At 38.2% G+C, this 13650-nt stretch overlaps 1 protein-coding gene across 1 annotated transcript; it reads left to right on the forward strand.

Moving 5' to 3' along the window:
- Positions 1-2881: 2881 nt before the first annotated feature.
- Positions 2882-3511, forward strand: CLDN17 (claudin 17; the record flags this gene model as incomplete). Its single annotated transcript, XM_082696699.1, has 1 exon — positions 2882-3511. The coding sequence occupies one exon, from the start codon at positions 2882-2884 to the stop codon at positions 3509-3511; it is 630 nt and encodes a 209-aa protein (XP_082552825.1).
- Between the last annotated feature and the right edge of the window lie 10139 nt (positions 3512-13650).

Raw genomic sequence — 13650 nt, forward strand, 5'->3', positions numbered from 1 at the left:
ACTGTAAATAAATTAGAATATGGTGTCAATCAATGGTAGGGTTTCCTGTGAAGCAATCTCTGAGGTGGAGGTTAGGGTGCACTTTTCTTACTATGAGTGCTCTTGGGATCAACACCCGAAGGAAGGAAGGGAAGGAAGAGTAGTGGTATAAGGAGGAGTGAAGCTGTGTTACATAACCAGCTGATGGCTAAAGCATCAAACCAAGGCTGAAACAAGTCCTTCTCCAAAGCATTTGCTTTTTATTGCTTCAGTTAGAAGATGGTGGTTTCTTTCAGCCTCTACAGAAAAGCAAATGCGACAAGTGTATAAAAGTGTTATTTGAGGAGGTAAGAAAGTCTGTCAAATTTCTAAGAAGGTTTTAACATGGTGATGGAAGGCAGACTTCCATGTTGGAGCAGTGGAAATATAAGTGGATTACAAGGAAGGGAAGGAATTGTCGATGGAATACGAGCCCCTGAGGAAGTAGAAGGGGTTAAGAGTCATGGAAAATTGGAAAGGTAAACAATATATCTTTTTAAATTTAAAGCAAGAAAGGAAAGCCAGTGTTGAGAATTGGCTTTGACTGTGAGGGACCAAAAACAGAAGCCCCTACATTATTTATGTTCCTCAGATTATTCTTATAATCAGGATGTACCTCCATTTTCCAAGTAAACATTTGTTCTTTAATACAGACCAGATATTCTATCTCATGAAAAAATTTAAAAATTGGGAAAGAACAATAAGTTGGAACCTTCCAGGTTTGAAGATGGGATTTAAAGTGAGATAGAATGAGGAAGAGGAAATAGAACACAGACGAGGTGGTGGAAGGACAAGTCAGAGTAATGTTGGCAAATTCCTTCAGGTTGAGAATGGATAATCATGTGTTTCAGAAAGCTAGAACAAAGGCAGAGAAAACCCTGCCTTCTGAGCTGGTGTTAAGAAACTATGAACTACACAGAAGCCATCTGTTTCCTCAATGATTCACATTACTCAAAGGAGTTCTCACTTGGTCTAGAATGGTATTAAAACAGCAGCAACAACAAAGATAGGTGATTGATAGAAAAGAGGTAGATAGATCACCCATCTTAAAATCTCAAGGTTTCCATATTTCCTATTCAATTAATGGGCTCTTTAAATATGGATTGTATTGGACCTTCCATTGGCTCTTGGACTGTGGATGACTAAGATGGCAGACCTGTTGCAAACTGCAATGTCTCCCAGCTGGAATATATGTGGTGTGCTCCTTTTTGAATAGTTTTCATCCCTGAAATGGATTCCTTGCGATAGAATATGAAAGAAAATGGGAAAAGGTCCACACTTCCCACATTAAGCACCTGTGGTCTCTGGGCAGTGATGGAGAAGTGGCAGTCAAGGATGACAGCTTGATTCTTGAACTTTGAAACTGCCTCAGTTGCTTGCTTTGCAAATTATTTATAAAACTACTGAAAGGTAGAATTAATTTCAGGCTCAATCCCATTCATGTGAAAAGGCCTGAAAATCGTATCTCCCTCTCCCTTTTGAGTCGATTAGTCAGGGGCATAAGCATGGTAAGATAGAGACTGGATTTATTTCTAGATCATTACCACATAGCTAGCCTAGCCAAGAACTCTGAAGACCTCACATTCTGCATTTGGCAAATGAGAGACTTAAGCCTGATAACTTTGAAAATATCTTCTATTTCTAAAAGTTTTTCTATTATCAGAAATTAAGTGATTGCATAAGTAGTCCAAAGAGCCACTTTTAATTGTTCTATAAAGTGAAGTATGCATTTGAAGCTTTGATAAATGTGATATATTTCAAGTTGCCATTGAACAAACAGCTAATGTAAGTTTATATACGAGATATTTTTTTCGCCTGGAGACAAAGTGTTACTTAACAAATATAATAATTACCAGTAAATTCAATTATAAGGACTGCTTCTTTTTGTTGTGCTTATATGGATCTTAAGAATAAACTAAAATCTTGGGGTATTTGGATGGCTCAGTTAAGCATCTGCCTTCAGCTTGGGTCATGATCTCAGGGTCCTAGGATTGAACCCCACATCAGGCTTCCTGCTCAGAGGGGAGCCTGCTTCTCTCTCTTCCTCTGTTCCTTCCCTCCTGCTCATGCTCATATACTCTTTCTCTCAAATAAATAAATAAAATCTTAAAAAAAGAATAAACTGAAATCTGAATTTTTTAGGACTCTTCATTTTATAAAGCATCAGTGGTTATAGCAGACATCTTAAAACTAATACCTAAACATTGCTTCATATCCAGAAGTCTTTATTAAAACTAGAATTGACTAACCTCACTAAAGAAAAGTGGCTTAGATTAGTATATGTGCTGCCAAAGCAAGCACAAAAGTGGCTTAGATTAGAAGAAAGCAATAGATCATCCAAAGTACACAGTGTTTCTCAATTACTCTCCAAAGAACTAGCAAGGTTTTGGTGCTGTCTCCAGTGGTGACTTAATATATATATTTATGCCCCCCCCCTTTTTTTTTCAGAGTGCTTTTCCAACAGGAAGTTTTCAACTCTGTAATTAGCAATCTACAATGGGAGCTCTGACACTTAATTACAACACTGCTAAGACAATAATAATAAGAGGAATACCAAAGTTGAATGCAGTATTTCTTGACACACCTCTGACTACCTTCTTATTGGCTGGGAAACAATTATATATGACTAGTAAATAATCCATACAGAGATGAATGTCTGTGTAGAAAGGCAGCATGCATTTACAACAGGTACTTCTAGTCAGGCCAAGTTCACTCACTGTTGCTGATTTCAACTAAAGCGTTATGGGCAGCAACCGTGGAGAACCTCTTCAGAGATTGATGTAGACTCAGAGGCCTCATCCAAGTTCAGGATTTCGAACAGCTTCTACCCTTCCAGATTGGCTCAGTCTTCAAAGGAGAGGCGATGGCCTTTTATCCCCTGCAGATTGCTGGTCTGGTTCTTGGGTTCCTTGGCGTGGTTGGGACTCTTGCCACAACCCTTCTGCCTCAGTGGAGGGTATCGGCTTTTATTGGCAGCAACATTATTGTTTTTGAAAGGCTCTGGGAAGGGCTTTGGATGAACTGCATTCGACAAGCCAAGGTCCGGTTGCAGTGCAAATTCTATAGTTCTTTGTTGGCGCTCCCACCTGTCCTAGAAGCAGCGCGCGCCCTCATGTGTGTGTCAGTTGCTCTCTCCTTCGTCGCTCTGCTCCTTGGCATCTGTGGCATGAAGCAGATCCAGTGCACCGGCTCTAACGAGAAGGCCAAAGCATACCTTCTAGGGACTTCGGGGATCCTCTTCATCCTGACCGGCATCTTTGTTCTGATTCCAGTGTGCTGGACAGCCAACATCATCATCAGGGATTTCTACAACCCAGCCATCCACGTGGGTCAGAAACGAGAGCTGGGAGCAGCCCTTTTCCTTGGCTGGGCGAGCACCACCGTCCTTTTCATTGCAGGGGGTCTGCTCTGTGGGTTCTGCTGTTGCAACAGAAAGCAGCAAAGGCTCAGATATCCAGCCCCTGGGTATTGTGTGCCACACACAGAGAAGTGAAGGAACGTGACAATGTTTAGTAAGACTTCCACCAGTTATGTCTAATACCTGCTTTTGGTTCAAACTCTGGATTACAATCAAAGTGTTTTATAGAGTCCTGCCAGACACTGTAAGTACGTCAGGCATGAGAACTTGCTTTATGGCTGCATTTAAATTGAGATGAAATATAAAGGATATATAGATTGTACTCTGTCACTTGTGTTAGGAATAGAAATGACTTGCTTTGGGCATTCTGATCTCATGTGTATTAAATGCATTTGTACACACATAATCCCCATTTCAATTTGAGTAGTCAGAAATCAAGTATATCCACATCCTTAGCATAATGGTAACTACTGTTTTTTGACAATCATATATCACCTGTTATGAAATTCAAATTTTATTGCAATTGATAACATGTAACAATAAAACATATTCTAAAATATAACCTATTTTTTCCTCCAAAATTATTTCTTATACTAATACAGTAACAATTTTCTTTTTTAAACAATTACTCTGAAAAATAATATATCTCAAATAAGTATTTTTAATTAAACTTATCAAAATATAGAAATGCCCATCTAATAAAAACATTTGGTGTTCCTTTTGGAAACTCAAATGCACTGGCATGGAAACACTTTCAGGGGAAAAAAGGGCACTGATTTATCCTAGGTAATTTATGATGATGATTATTTAAAGCACCTAATTTATATAGTTAAATTTCCCTGGAATTATATATTCAAAGGAAAATAATTGATAAATGAAAAGTAATATGTTTCATAAGTTATAATTTACACCTACAACAAACAGAAGCTATCTATCTATTTTGATAAGGCACATCAATATAATGCTATAAACATTCAACTCTCATCAAGAGGAAATATGGTTCTAATTAGGGAATTGAGGTTTGGGTGTTGAAGGGAATGGTTTCTGTTCTTTGTTTTATTCTTTAGTCATTGTTGAGGTCTACACATGCAAAGCAAAATGAAGAATTAAGATAATGATTCAGGTGATTAGTCAGGCTAAAATAAGTACCTCCATTTTATTCTGAAATAAATAAATAAGTATGGCTAAGACATCTTGTTTTGCTTGAATTATGTGTACTATTTCCTCAATTCTTTACTTCCTATTCATTTAACATGCCATACTTAAAGTGCCAGTATCAGGGTTATTATAAGTGTGTGGGGGGGGAGGAGGCTGGGAATATGAGGGTTTGTGGAGCAAAAGCACTCCTATGAGTGTGCTGAATATTTCCAATATCTTATGAACCAATCAATGTTTATATTTGTAATTCTAACTCTTCAAATATTGTGTTTCTTTTATAATAAAACTGTATGTAATTTACAGTACCTATTTGCAATGAAAAGATTAAATTTGTTCACCAAATATTTATTGATATCCAACCTTATTATAATAAAATAATAAAATACTTACATGTTTTCAATTATGTTGATATATTTCACTGTGGGGTCATTTTCAGAATGAATTTCTATTCTCAAAGATCATCTAATAACCCTGAAACATTAAATGAGAGATAACTTAAGTCCAGATGTGAAGGTCAAACCTTCATTTCATTCTGTTAACCACCAGCAAGACTTCAGTAAGTCAAATCTTTGGTAATATAAATCTATGCTTAAAAAATTAGTAATAGGTAATGATAAAGCCACACAAATGTAAACATCTTCAAATAATATCAATAAAAAAACAATAATTTAGACAGACTTTTTTCCCCTAAGATTGTTTTCTTTTTCAGAGTTCATTCAGAAAGTCCTAAATTTTGGATGCATTGAAAAGGAGTCATTTATCATATATACAGACAAATAAGTACAAAATCAAGACATGCAAGATATAGGCTTAAAGGTTGTCATGGAATCATTTATCTTATCTTTTGGCAAACTAGAAGTAACTAACCTCACACAATAGGCTCCAGAGAGTAAATGAGGCATGTTATCCTGCTAGCGAGAGGATCAAAGAGTAAAAAGGTGTAATGGGGGTAAAATCACAAGATAACATTAGCCACTGAATTTAGGTTAAATTTCAGGAATGAAGAATTCTTTTGTTTGCTCTTTCATTAATCAAGATGTACTTCTGGAAGAATGATTTCTATTTTCCTCACTCTGCTGCAATATTTTCCTTATTATACCACCAAGAAATTTCAATAATTTTCAAGGAATTTCAAGACAGATTATGAATGTAAGTCTCATACCACAAACTCAGATGTGCAAGAAATTCATCTTTGTTTTCTAAAATTTAACATAAATTCAACCTCTTGCATATTTTCCCATATATTACACATTTCTTAGGGTCTTGTGTAGGGCTAAGCAGTCCTTGGGGTCATGGGCTAATGGGATCAGTCCATGATGATTTATGCAAGTCAGTCCATACAGGTCACTGAGAAAATGTCTATTATACCTGCTCACATGATGCCATTAGTCTTCTTAGCTCTGTCAATTCTTTATCATGCTTTTATGACAGTCTTTTTTGATAGTCTCCAGTCGTAGGCTGCTTAGATCAGTGGATTTCAACTTGGCTGCATATTAGAGTTGCTAGGGGAATTTTATTTTATTTTATTTTTTTTAAGATTTTATTTATTTATTTGACAGAGAGAGATCACAAGTAGACTGAGAGGCAGGCAGAGAGAGAGAGAGAGGGAAGCAGGCTCCTTGCTGAGCAGAGAGCCCAATGTGGGACTCGATCCCAGGACCCTGAGATCATGACCTGAGCCGAAGGCAGCGGCTTAACCACTGAGCCACCCAGGCGCCCTGCTAGGGGAATTTTAAAAACTACCAATGCAATCAGTATCAAGATGATCTATGCCATTTCCTAGATTCATGGCAAAAACTTGACCTGTTGACTTGCTGACCAGCTATCTACAAACAGTCATGAAAGAAAATTTTCCTTCTCTTATTTTTTTTTTAAATATCACCTCCACAAACCTCCTTTACTTCCATTGTCAAAAAATTTATTGTTTCATAGAGGCTTAGGCTTTCAGAAGCAAAAACACATAAAGACTAAAACTCTTCTAGGCTATTTTGACTTCAGCTTTGCTATACATTCCACTGAGCCAGTGAAATGCTTTGCTGGCTACCTTCTGGAATGGAGAGCAGAGAAAGAGGGAAAATACAATATTATCTATCCAGACATGGTTGAAAATGTTTTAAAAGAGTAACCCTTTGTAAGTTACAAATTTACTTAAATGCACATTAATAATACTTTTCATTTTCAAAAAAAGTTGATATGTTTAGTTCACTTGCTCTTCTACTTTACCATTATGTAATGTAGAAATTGTAGACATCGTTATAAACAAAATTGTTGTAGCTAAGAGAACTGAAACTTTTTTCTAGGACTTTATTTATCTATTTTTGAGAGAGAGAGAGAAGGAAGGAGAGAGAGCACAAGTTGGGGGAGAGGGGCAGAGAGAGAAGCAGACTCCCCCTGAGCAGAGATCCTGACTCAATCCCAGGACCCTGGGATCTTGACAGAAGCCAAATGGAGATGCTTAGCTATGCAGACACCCAAGAGAACTGAAACTTACTAAGTGATATAATTTGGCCAAAGTTAACTAAACTTGAGTTACTCTTGAGAAATAGAACAGTCAACAATAGCACTAAGTAGATACTCAATAAATATTTGAAGAATGATCAGAAAACAATACAAATGAGTATACTAGTTTGAGATCTTTAGATAATAAAGAGCTTTGTTCCCACAGGGAAGAGAGAAAACAACAAAACTCAGAAACTTAAGGACAGCTTTTGTGTTTTGTTTTTGTTTTGTTATTTTAGTCTGAAAACCCTAAATTCTGAAGGGATTGTGGGGAAAGAAAAAAATGTTTCAGTCAGTATCAGATTTTCCTCATTGTTAAGATCATAAAATAGGGGTGCCTGGGTGACTCAGTTGGTTAAGTGTCTGACTTCAGCTCAGCTCATGATCTCAGGTCCTAGGATCAAACAGGTCACCAACATCAGACTCTGTGCTCAGTGGGGACTCTGATTGAGATCCTCTCTCTCCCTTTCTCTCTGCCCCTCCCCTTGTTTGTGGGCATGCTTTCTTTCTCTGAAATAAATAAATAAATCTTTAAAAGAGATTACAAAATAATTTCTTTGAATGGAAGTAAAATCAAAAGGAGTTAAGGGGATCTGGATATTAATGTGCCACTGGGGATAACCCTTTGGACTCTCCTTAGCCTACTTTCTGGGCAACTGGATACAGGAAAATTAAAAACTATCAGGTGGGTTGGAGAATTTAAGGGTGGAAATGACCTGCAACCTGACCCAGGTTGTGTCAAGGATGTTGACAGTTTTTTTGTTGTTGTTGTTGTTTTTTTTTATAACATATATTTTTATCCCCAGGGGTACAGGTCTGTGAATCACCAGGTTTACACACTTCACAGAACTCACCAAAGCACATACCCTCCCCAATGTCCATAATCCCACCCCCTTCTCCCACACCCCCTCCCCCCAGCAACCCTCAGTTTGTTTTGTGAGATTAAGAGTCACTTATGGTTTGTCTCCCTTCATGCTCTCACCATGCTGGGGGATAAGAAACATTTTCCATGATGTGTTTGGTCTGACAGAACAGGAAATAGTCTGGGCAAGTGTTCCACATGCTGTGGGAAGAGAAGAATATCTCGTATTCACCCAAGACTGGCATAGAACTTTAAAAAGTCTTTGTGGTTGGGACTAAGAACAGAGTAGTAATACAACTGGATGGACAAGTGGGTCTGTCCATAACCTGTTCATCCTCAGACTCATTTCCTGCCCTTCCTCTGCTCTAATCTGTATCCTTAGGAGGTGGATTCCTGTGGGTGGGTTCTTGTGCAGTGGTGTGCCCAGAGAGCCGTAGAGGCCATCCTCAGTAAGGGCAGGCATTAAGAGGAACTCTTAATGGAGAGAATACAAAAACAGTAACAAAACCTAATGAGTTATTATCTTCACATGCTGGCCTTCCTAAACAATGTCAGATGTCATCAGTAGGTTAAATACTCCTGCTCAAAAAAAAAAAAAAAAAAGAAAAGTTGGTTTAAGTCCTGAACAATCACTGCAGTTATTAAAAGTAGATAAAAATGGTGAGAAGGAGGAGATGATGATGATAATAAATAGATGATAGATGATAGATGGACAGCAAATAAATATATAATAATAGATATACATAATACATAGATGATGGATAGAGAGAAAAATAGAAAGATAGATATTAGCTCTGCTACAATAAGCTCTGACATATGACTGTATGAATTTGTTTCAAGAGTAAATGAGGAAATTTTTCCTTCAATTCACATTCAGCAAGGCATGATTCTCAAATCATCACTCTCCAGCTATTCTGTTTTAGTATTTTAAATTTAACACAAATAAAGACTCCTTGTCATCATAAAATGACAGAATTAAAGTAACTCCAGTTCTGTTTCTATGTCCTGTCAGTGTTCTATGCTGCAGGAATTGGAGGCACAAACCATACACGAACTAGGTTGAATGGGTTTAAACTGTTACGGACTTAAGGAATTTCTTCAGAGTAATGTCTACAAAGAACACAATGTTTATTAAAGGATAAATAATAAAAATGTGCTCTCCTGAAGATTCTAACTGAAAGATTTCTCTCACAGAGGAGTATGTGGTAAAAAACTATCTGTGTCTGGGAGTCAGATGCACTAGACGAAGGCCACGTTTCCCCAGCTCCCACGTTTAGAAGCTGTTGTCTCTCTTCAGCCTATAAAGGCCCTGGTGAGATGGCAGGATGGCAGGGCTGCTCTTTCCTCTTTGCCTGGAGAGATGACTCTGATGGGTGACTAGGTCTTCACTCCAGCTTTGCCAGAAGGGTCCACCGTAGGTCCACCTTCTGCCAACTGAACCTCATCTCTTGAGTCCACCAAAACTTTTCTTTTTTTCTCCCATCATCAGGGAAGTAGCCACTCCCTGCTGTTGTTAGTGTTTGGGGGGCTCTGTGGTCCTCTTCTTGGTTTCTCCACTCTCCCCATAATCTGTATAACAAAGTTTCTCCATCCAATTCCACAAATTTGAACATTTAAAATGACTTCTTTTTCTGGTCATATCTGACAGATACAGCATTGGAAAATCATCTGGAAATGAGGGCATCTCAACATTATCCCAGGTAAATAACTGGGGGTCTCAAGTATGAGATCAACAGACTTGGCTTTACATGAGTTCACAGAACTTAGACACAACTCTGAAAAAATTAGGGACTTTCACTGAATAAGACTGAGTTTGTATTCCACTGGGGCTTGAAGCAAAAACTAAGCCTGGTTTAAAAAAAATAATAATAATGTTTGCATAATCAAAACACCTGGCATAGAGGAGATGAGTGAATGAGTGAATTAATGTTTGAGAATGAGTGAATTAATGAGAATGATGAATTGATGAAGGAAGAAAATAATAAACAAACCACAACATGAAGCACTTTATTTAGGAGTAATCAAAAGTTCAAGTCCTAAGTGTGTCTAAAGGAATTTTGTGGTTTTGGTATTCTTAGCAGGATAATTTCTTTCTTTTTTAAAATTAACATATAATGTATTATTTATTTCAGGGGTACAGGTCTGTGATTCATCAGTTTTATACAATTCACAGAACTCACATAGCACATACCCTCCCCAATGTCCATCACCCAGCCTCCCCATCCCTCTGATTCCCCCTCCACCACAGCAACCCTCATTTTGTTTCCTGAGATTAAGAGTCTCTTATGGTTTGTCTCCCTCTCTCGTTTTGTCTTGTTTCATTTTTCCCTCCATTTCCCTATGATTCTTTGTCTTGTTTCTCAAATTCCTCATATCAGTGAGACCATACGATAATTGCCTTTCTGTGATTGACTTATTTCACTTAGCATAACACCCTCTAGCTCCATTCACATCATTGCAAATGGCAAAATATCATTTTTGATGCCTGCATAATATCTGTGTGTGAGTGTGTGCGTGTGTGTGGATGTACTAAATCTTCTTTATCCGTTCATCTTTTGATGGGCATCTAGGTTCTTTCCATAGTTTGACTATTGTGGACATTGCCGCTATAAACATTGGGGTGCATGTGCCCCTTAGGATCACTACATTTGTATTTTGGGGATAAATACCCAGTAGTGCAATTGCTGGGTCATGAGGTAGCTCTATTTTCAACTTTTTGAGGAACCTCCATACTGTTTTCCAGAGTGGCTGCACCAGTTTGCATTCCCACTGGCAGTGTAGGAGTGATTCCCTTTCTCTACATCATAGCAGGATTATTTCTTTTCTTTTTTTTTTTTTTTTTACTTTTAATTTTTTATTTTTTATAAACATATATTTTTATCCCCAGGGGTACAGGTATGTGAATCACCAGGTTTACACACTTCACAGCACTCACCAAAGCACATACCCTCCCCAGTGTCCATAATCCTACCCCCTTCTCCCCAACCCCCTCCCCCCAGCAACCCTCAGTTTGTTTTGTGAGATTAAGAGTCACTTATGGTTTGTCTCCCTCCCAATCCCATCTTGTTTCATTGATTCTTCTCGTACCCACTTAAGCCCCCATGTTGCATCACCACTTCCTCATATCAGGGAGATCATATGATAGTTGTCTTTCGCTGCTTGACTTATTTCGCTAAGCATGATACGCTCTAGTTCCATCCATATTGTCGCGAATGGCAAGATTTCATTTCTTTTGAAAGAATTAGTGATATAGAAGACCAAATGACAGAGAATAAAGAAGCTGAGCAAAAGAGAGATATAGCAGGATTATTTCTAAGAAAATATTTACTTAATGGTTTATTGAGGAATTATTGCAGACAAAGTAGAACATAAAGAAAAATCTTTTTAAGATGGGCCAAGTTGTAGTCTGAATTTAGTGTGATTTGGTAAAGCACAGGAATCATTGGTAGAAATGCCTACTAAAATATTCAGTAGGAAGCGTATTATAGAATAGATGTAACTATAGCAAAATGACCAAAACTTTAACTACAGTGAAGGTGTATCAGAAATTTTATCTCGACTGGGCTCCCTGTGTCAGAAAGGACACTTTCATTAGTTGACAAACACCCCCACACACTCTGAATAACAAGGCTGATTCTAAAACATGCATTTGGCAGAAATAAATGTGTCAAGTAGATTCTGAGGGGAAAAATTGGGACACAATAATAGAGAACTAAAAGTATAAAAGCTGATGACAGAGGGACAACTAGAAAATAGTACAAACAAAAACAAGTGAGGGAAAGAGAAGCTATGGTGATAGGAAGAGAGTTTCAGTGGGTACAGGGAGGGTGAAAGAAAGGGACTTTCAGTTTCACCATGAAGAAAATAATTCTAAGAGCTCTGGTGTTCAGTCAGTGATGAATGTTCTCAGGAGCACTGGAGACACCACTGTTTTAGACCCCTTTCCATCCTGTTCCAGAGCTGATGACTTGGTTGAAATCACAGAATTATAAGGTTGAAAAGAATCATGGAAGGACTTGGGGCCAAGAGAGGTCCATCAAGGGGGGGCCAAGAGAGGTCCATCAAGGAGGGCCAAGAGAGGCCCATCAGGGAAGGCCAAGCCCTCTTACCCCAGTCTGGTCTGACTCAGGGTCCCATCCATAATTCTCCAGTAATTCTCCAGACCTGACTCTCCCTACCTCAGGAAAGACCAGCCTCTCAAACTTCCACTCACCTTCTCTGGCAATATTCTTGCTCCTCCTCTTCTGTTCCATGACCCTCACCTTGACTTCAGACTATCCACATTCAGCTTCCGTTGGAATTACACTTTACACAACCTTGAATCGTCTTCTACTTTGATTCTTCTAAAAAAGTTCTGCCCATCAAGGTTACCAACGGTTTCAATAATCTTGCCACTTTTCCTTAAATAGTTCTTGATTTAATTTTTTCTTCAATTATAACCAAGAATGCTTTTCTTTAGCATTTTTAAAAACTAACTGCTTTTGTGTTTTACCCTTAGGTTCCATACACTTATTTCCTTTGAGAACTCACTCATTCCTGCTATTTCAACTGCCAGTAAATGGCACATGGTTTTATTTGTTTCCTTTCCCATTTATTTATTTTGTATTATGTTATGTTAATCATCATACAGTACCTCATTAATTTTTGACGTAGTGTTCCAAGATTCAGTGTTTACACATAACACTCGGTGATCCATGTAATAAGTGTCCTCTGTAATACCCACCACCAGGCTCACCCATCCCCCCACCCCAATCTCTAAAACTCTGTTTCTCAGAGTCCACAGTCTCTCATGGTTCATCTCCTCCTCCAATTTCCCTTCTTCACTTTTCCTTTCCTTCTCTTCTTGTCCTCCATGCTATTCCTTATGTTCCACAAGGAAGTGAAACCATGTGATAATTGACTTTCTCGGCTCCACTTATTTCACTCAGCATGATCTCCTCCAGTCCCATCCATGTTGATACAAAAGTTGCTTATCCATCTTTTAGTAGAAGGAACTGGGACTAAGAGATCCATATTTATCACCTGGCCCAGGCCTTCTCGGGAAACTGAACCTAGCTTTTCTCAACTACAAAATGTGGAGAGGAAATAGCATTTTTAAACATATACTGTAAGTTTATAATTAGGCTAAAGATTTATAGATATAGATATAAATATATATAAACACATTCTTGACACTTTTTATAGTAAAAGAACCAGTGTTCCAAGAGTTTACATAACCTTTCCAAAGGCACAGTGAGGTCACTGCCCACCCTCCATGGCCTGCCATGTCAATGCATCTTGGAAGAGTGAGCTTTCTTCTGTGGGGTGCACTTCCTCCCTCCCCATCCCCCCATGGAGGGAGGATAATAACCACCCTTTCTACCTGGAAGGGCTACAGTGAGGAGAAAATGAAGCAGTGCCTGTGAAAGCATTTTAATCACAAAGCATTATGTAAATGTAATACATAATTACTGTTATTATCTCCAGCAATCCAAGTCTTCAGCTCTTTATAGTTCGCTTGCTTTCTCTGCCCATAGAGTAATTCACTTGTGTGTCCTGTTGGCCTTCAACTTAGGTAAAAATAATACTCATTATGTTTTCCTAAGTTTCACACTTCACTAATTTTCCTTTACCTTCCTAAGCATCACAATTCACTTTGTTCCCTAAGACACTGGTGACTTACATTCTGGTTAACTCTTGCTGTCCTGGAATAATAAGGAATAGCACCTCCTTTTTCTCAAAAAACCCAGTTTGGATGATAAATTATACGGTCACT

This window comes from Mustela nivalis (genome assembly GCF_964662115.1).
Source record: "Mustela nivalis genome assembly, chromosome: 1".
NCBI lineage: Eukaryota > Metazoa > Chordata > Mammalia > Carnivora > Mustelidae > Mustela > Mustela nivalis.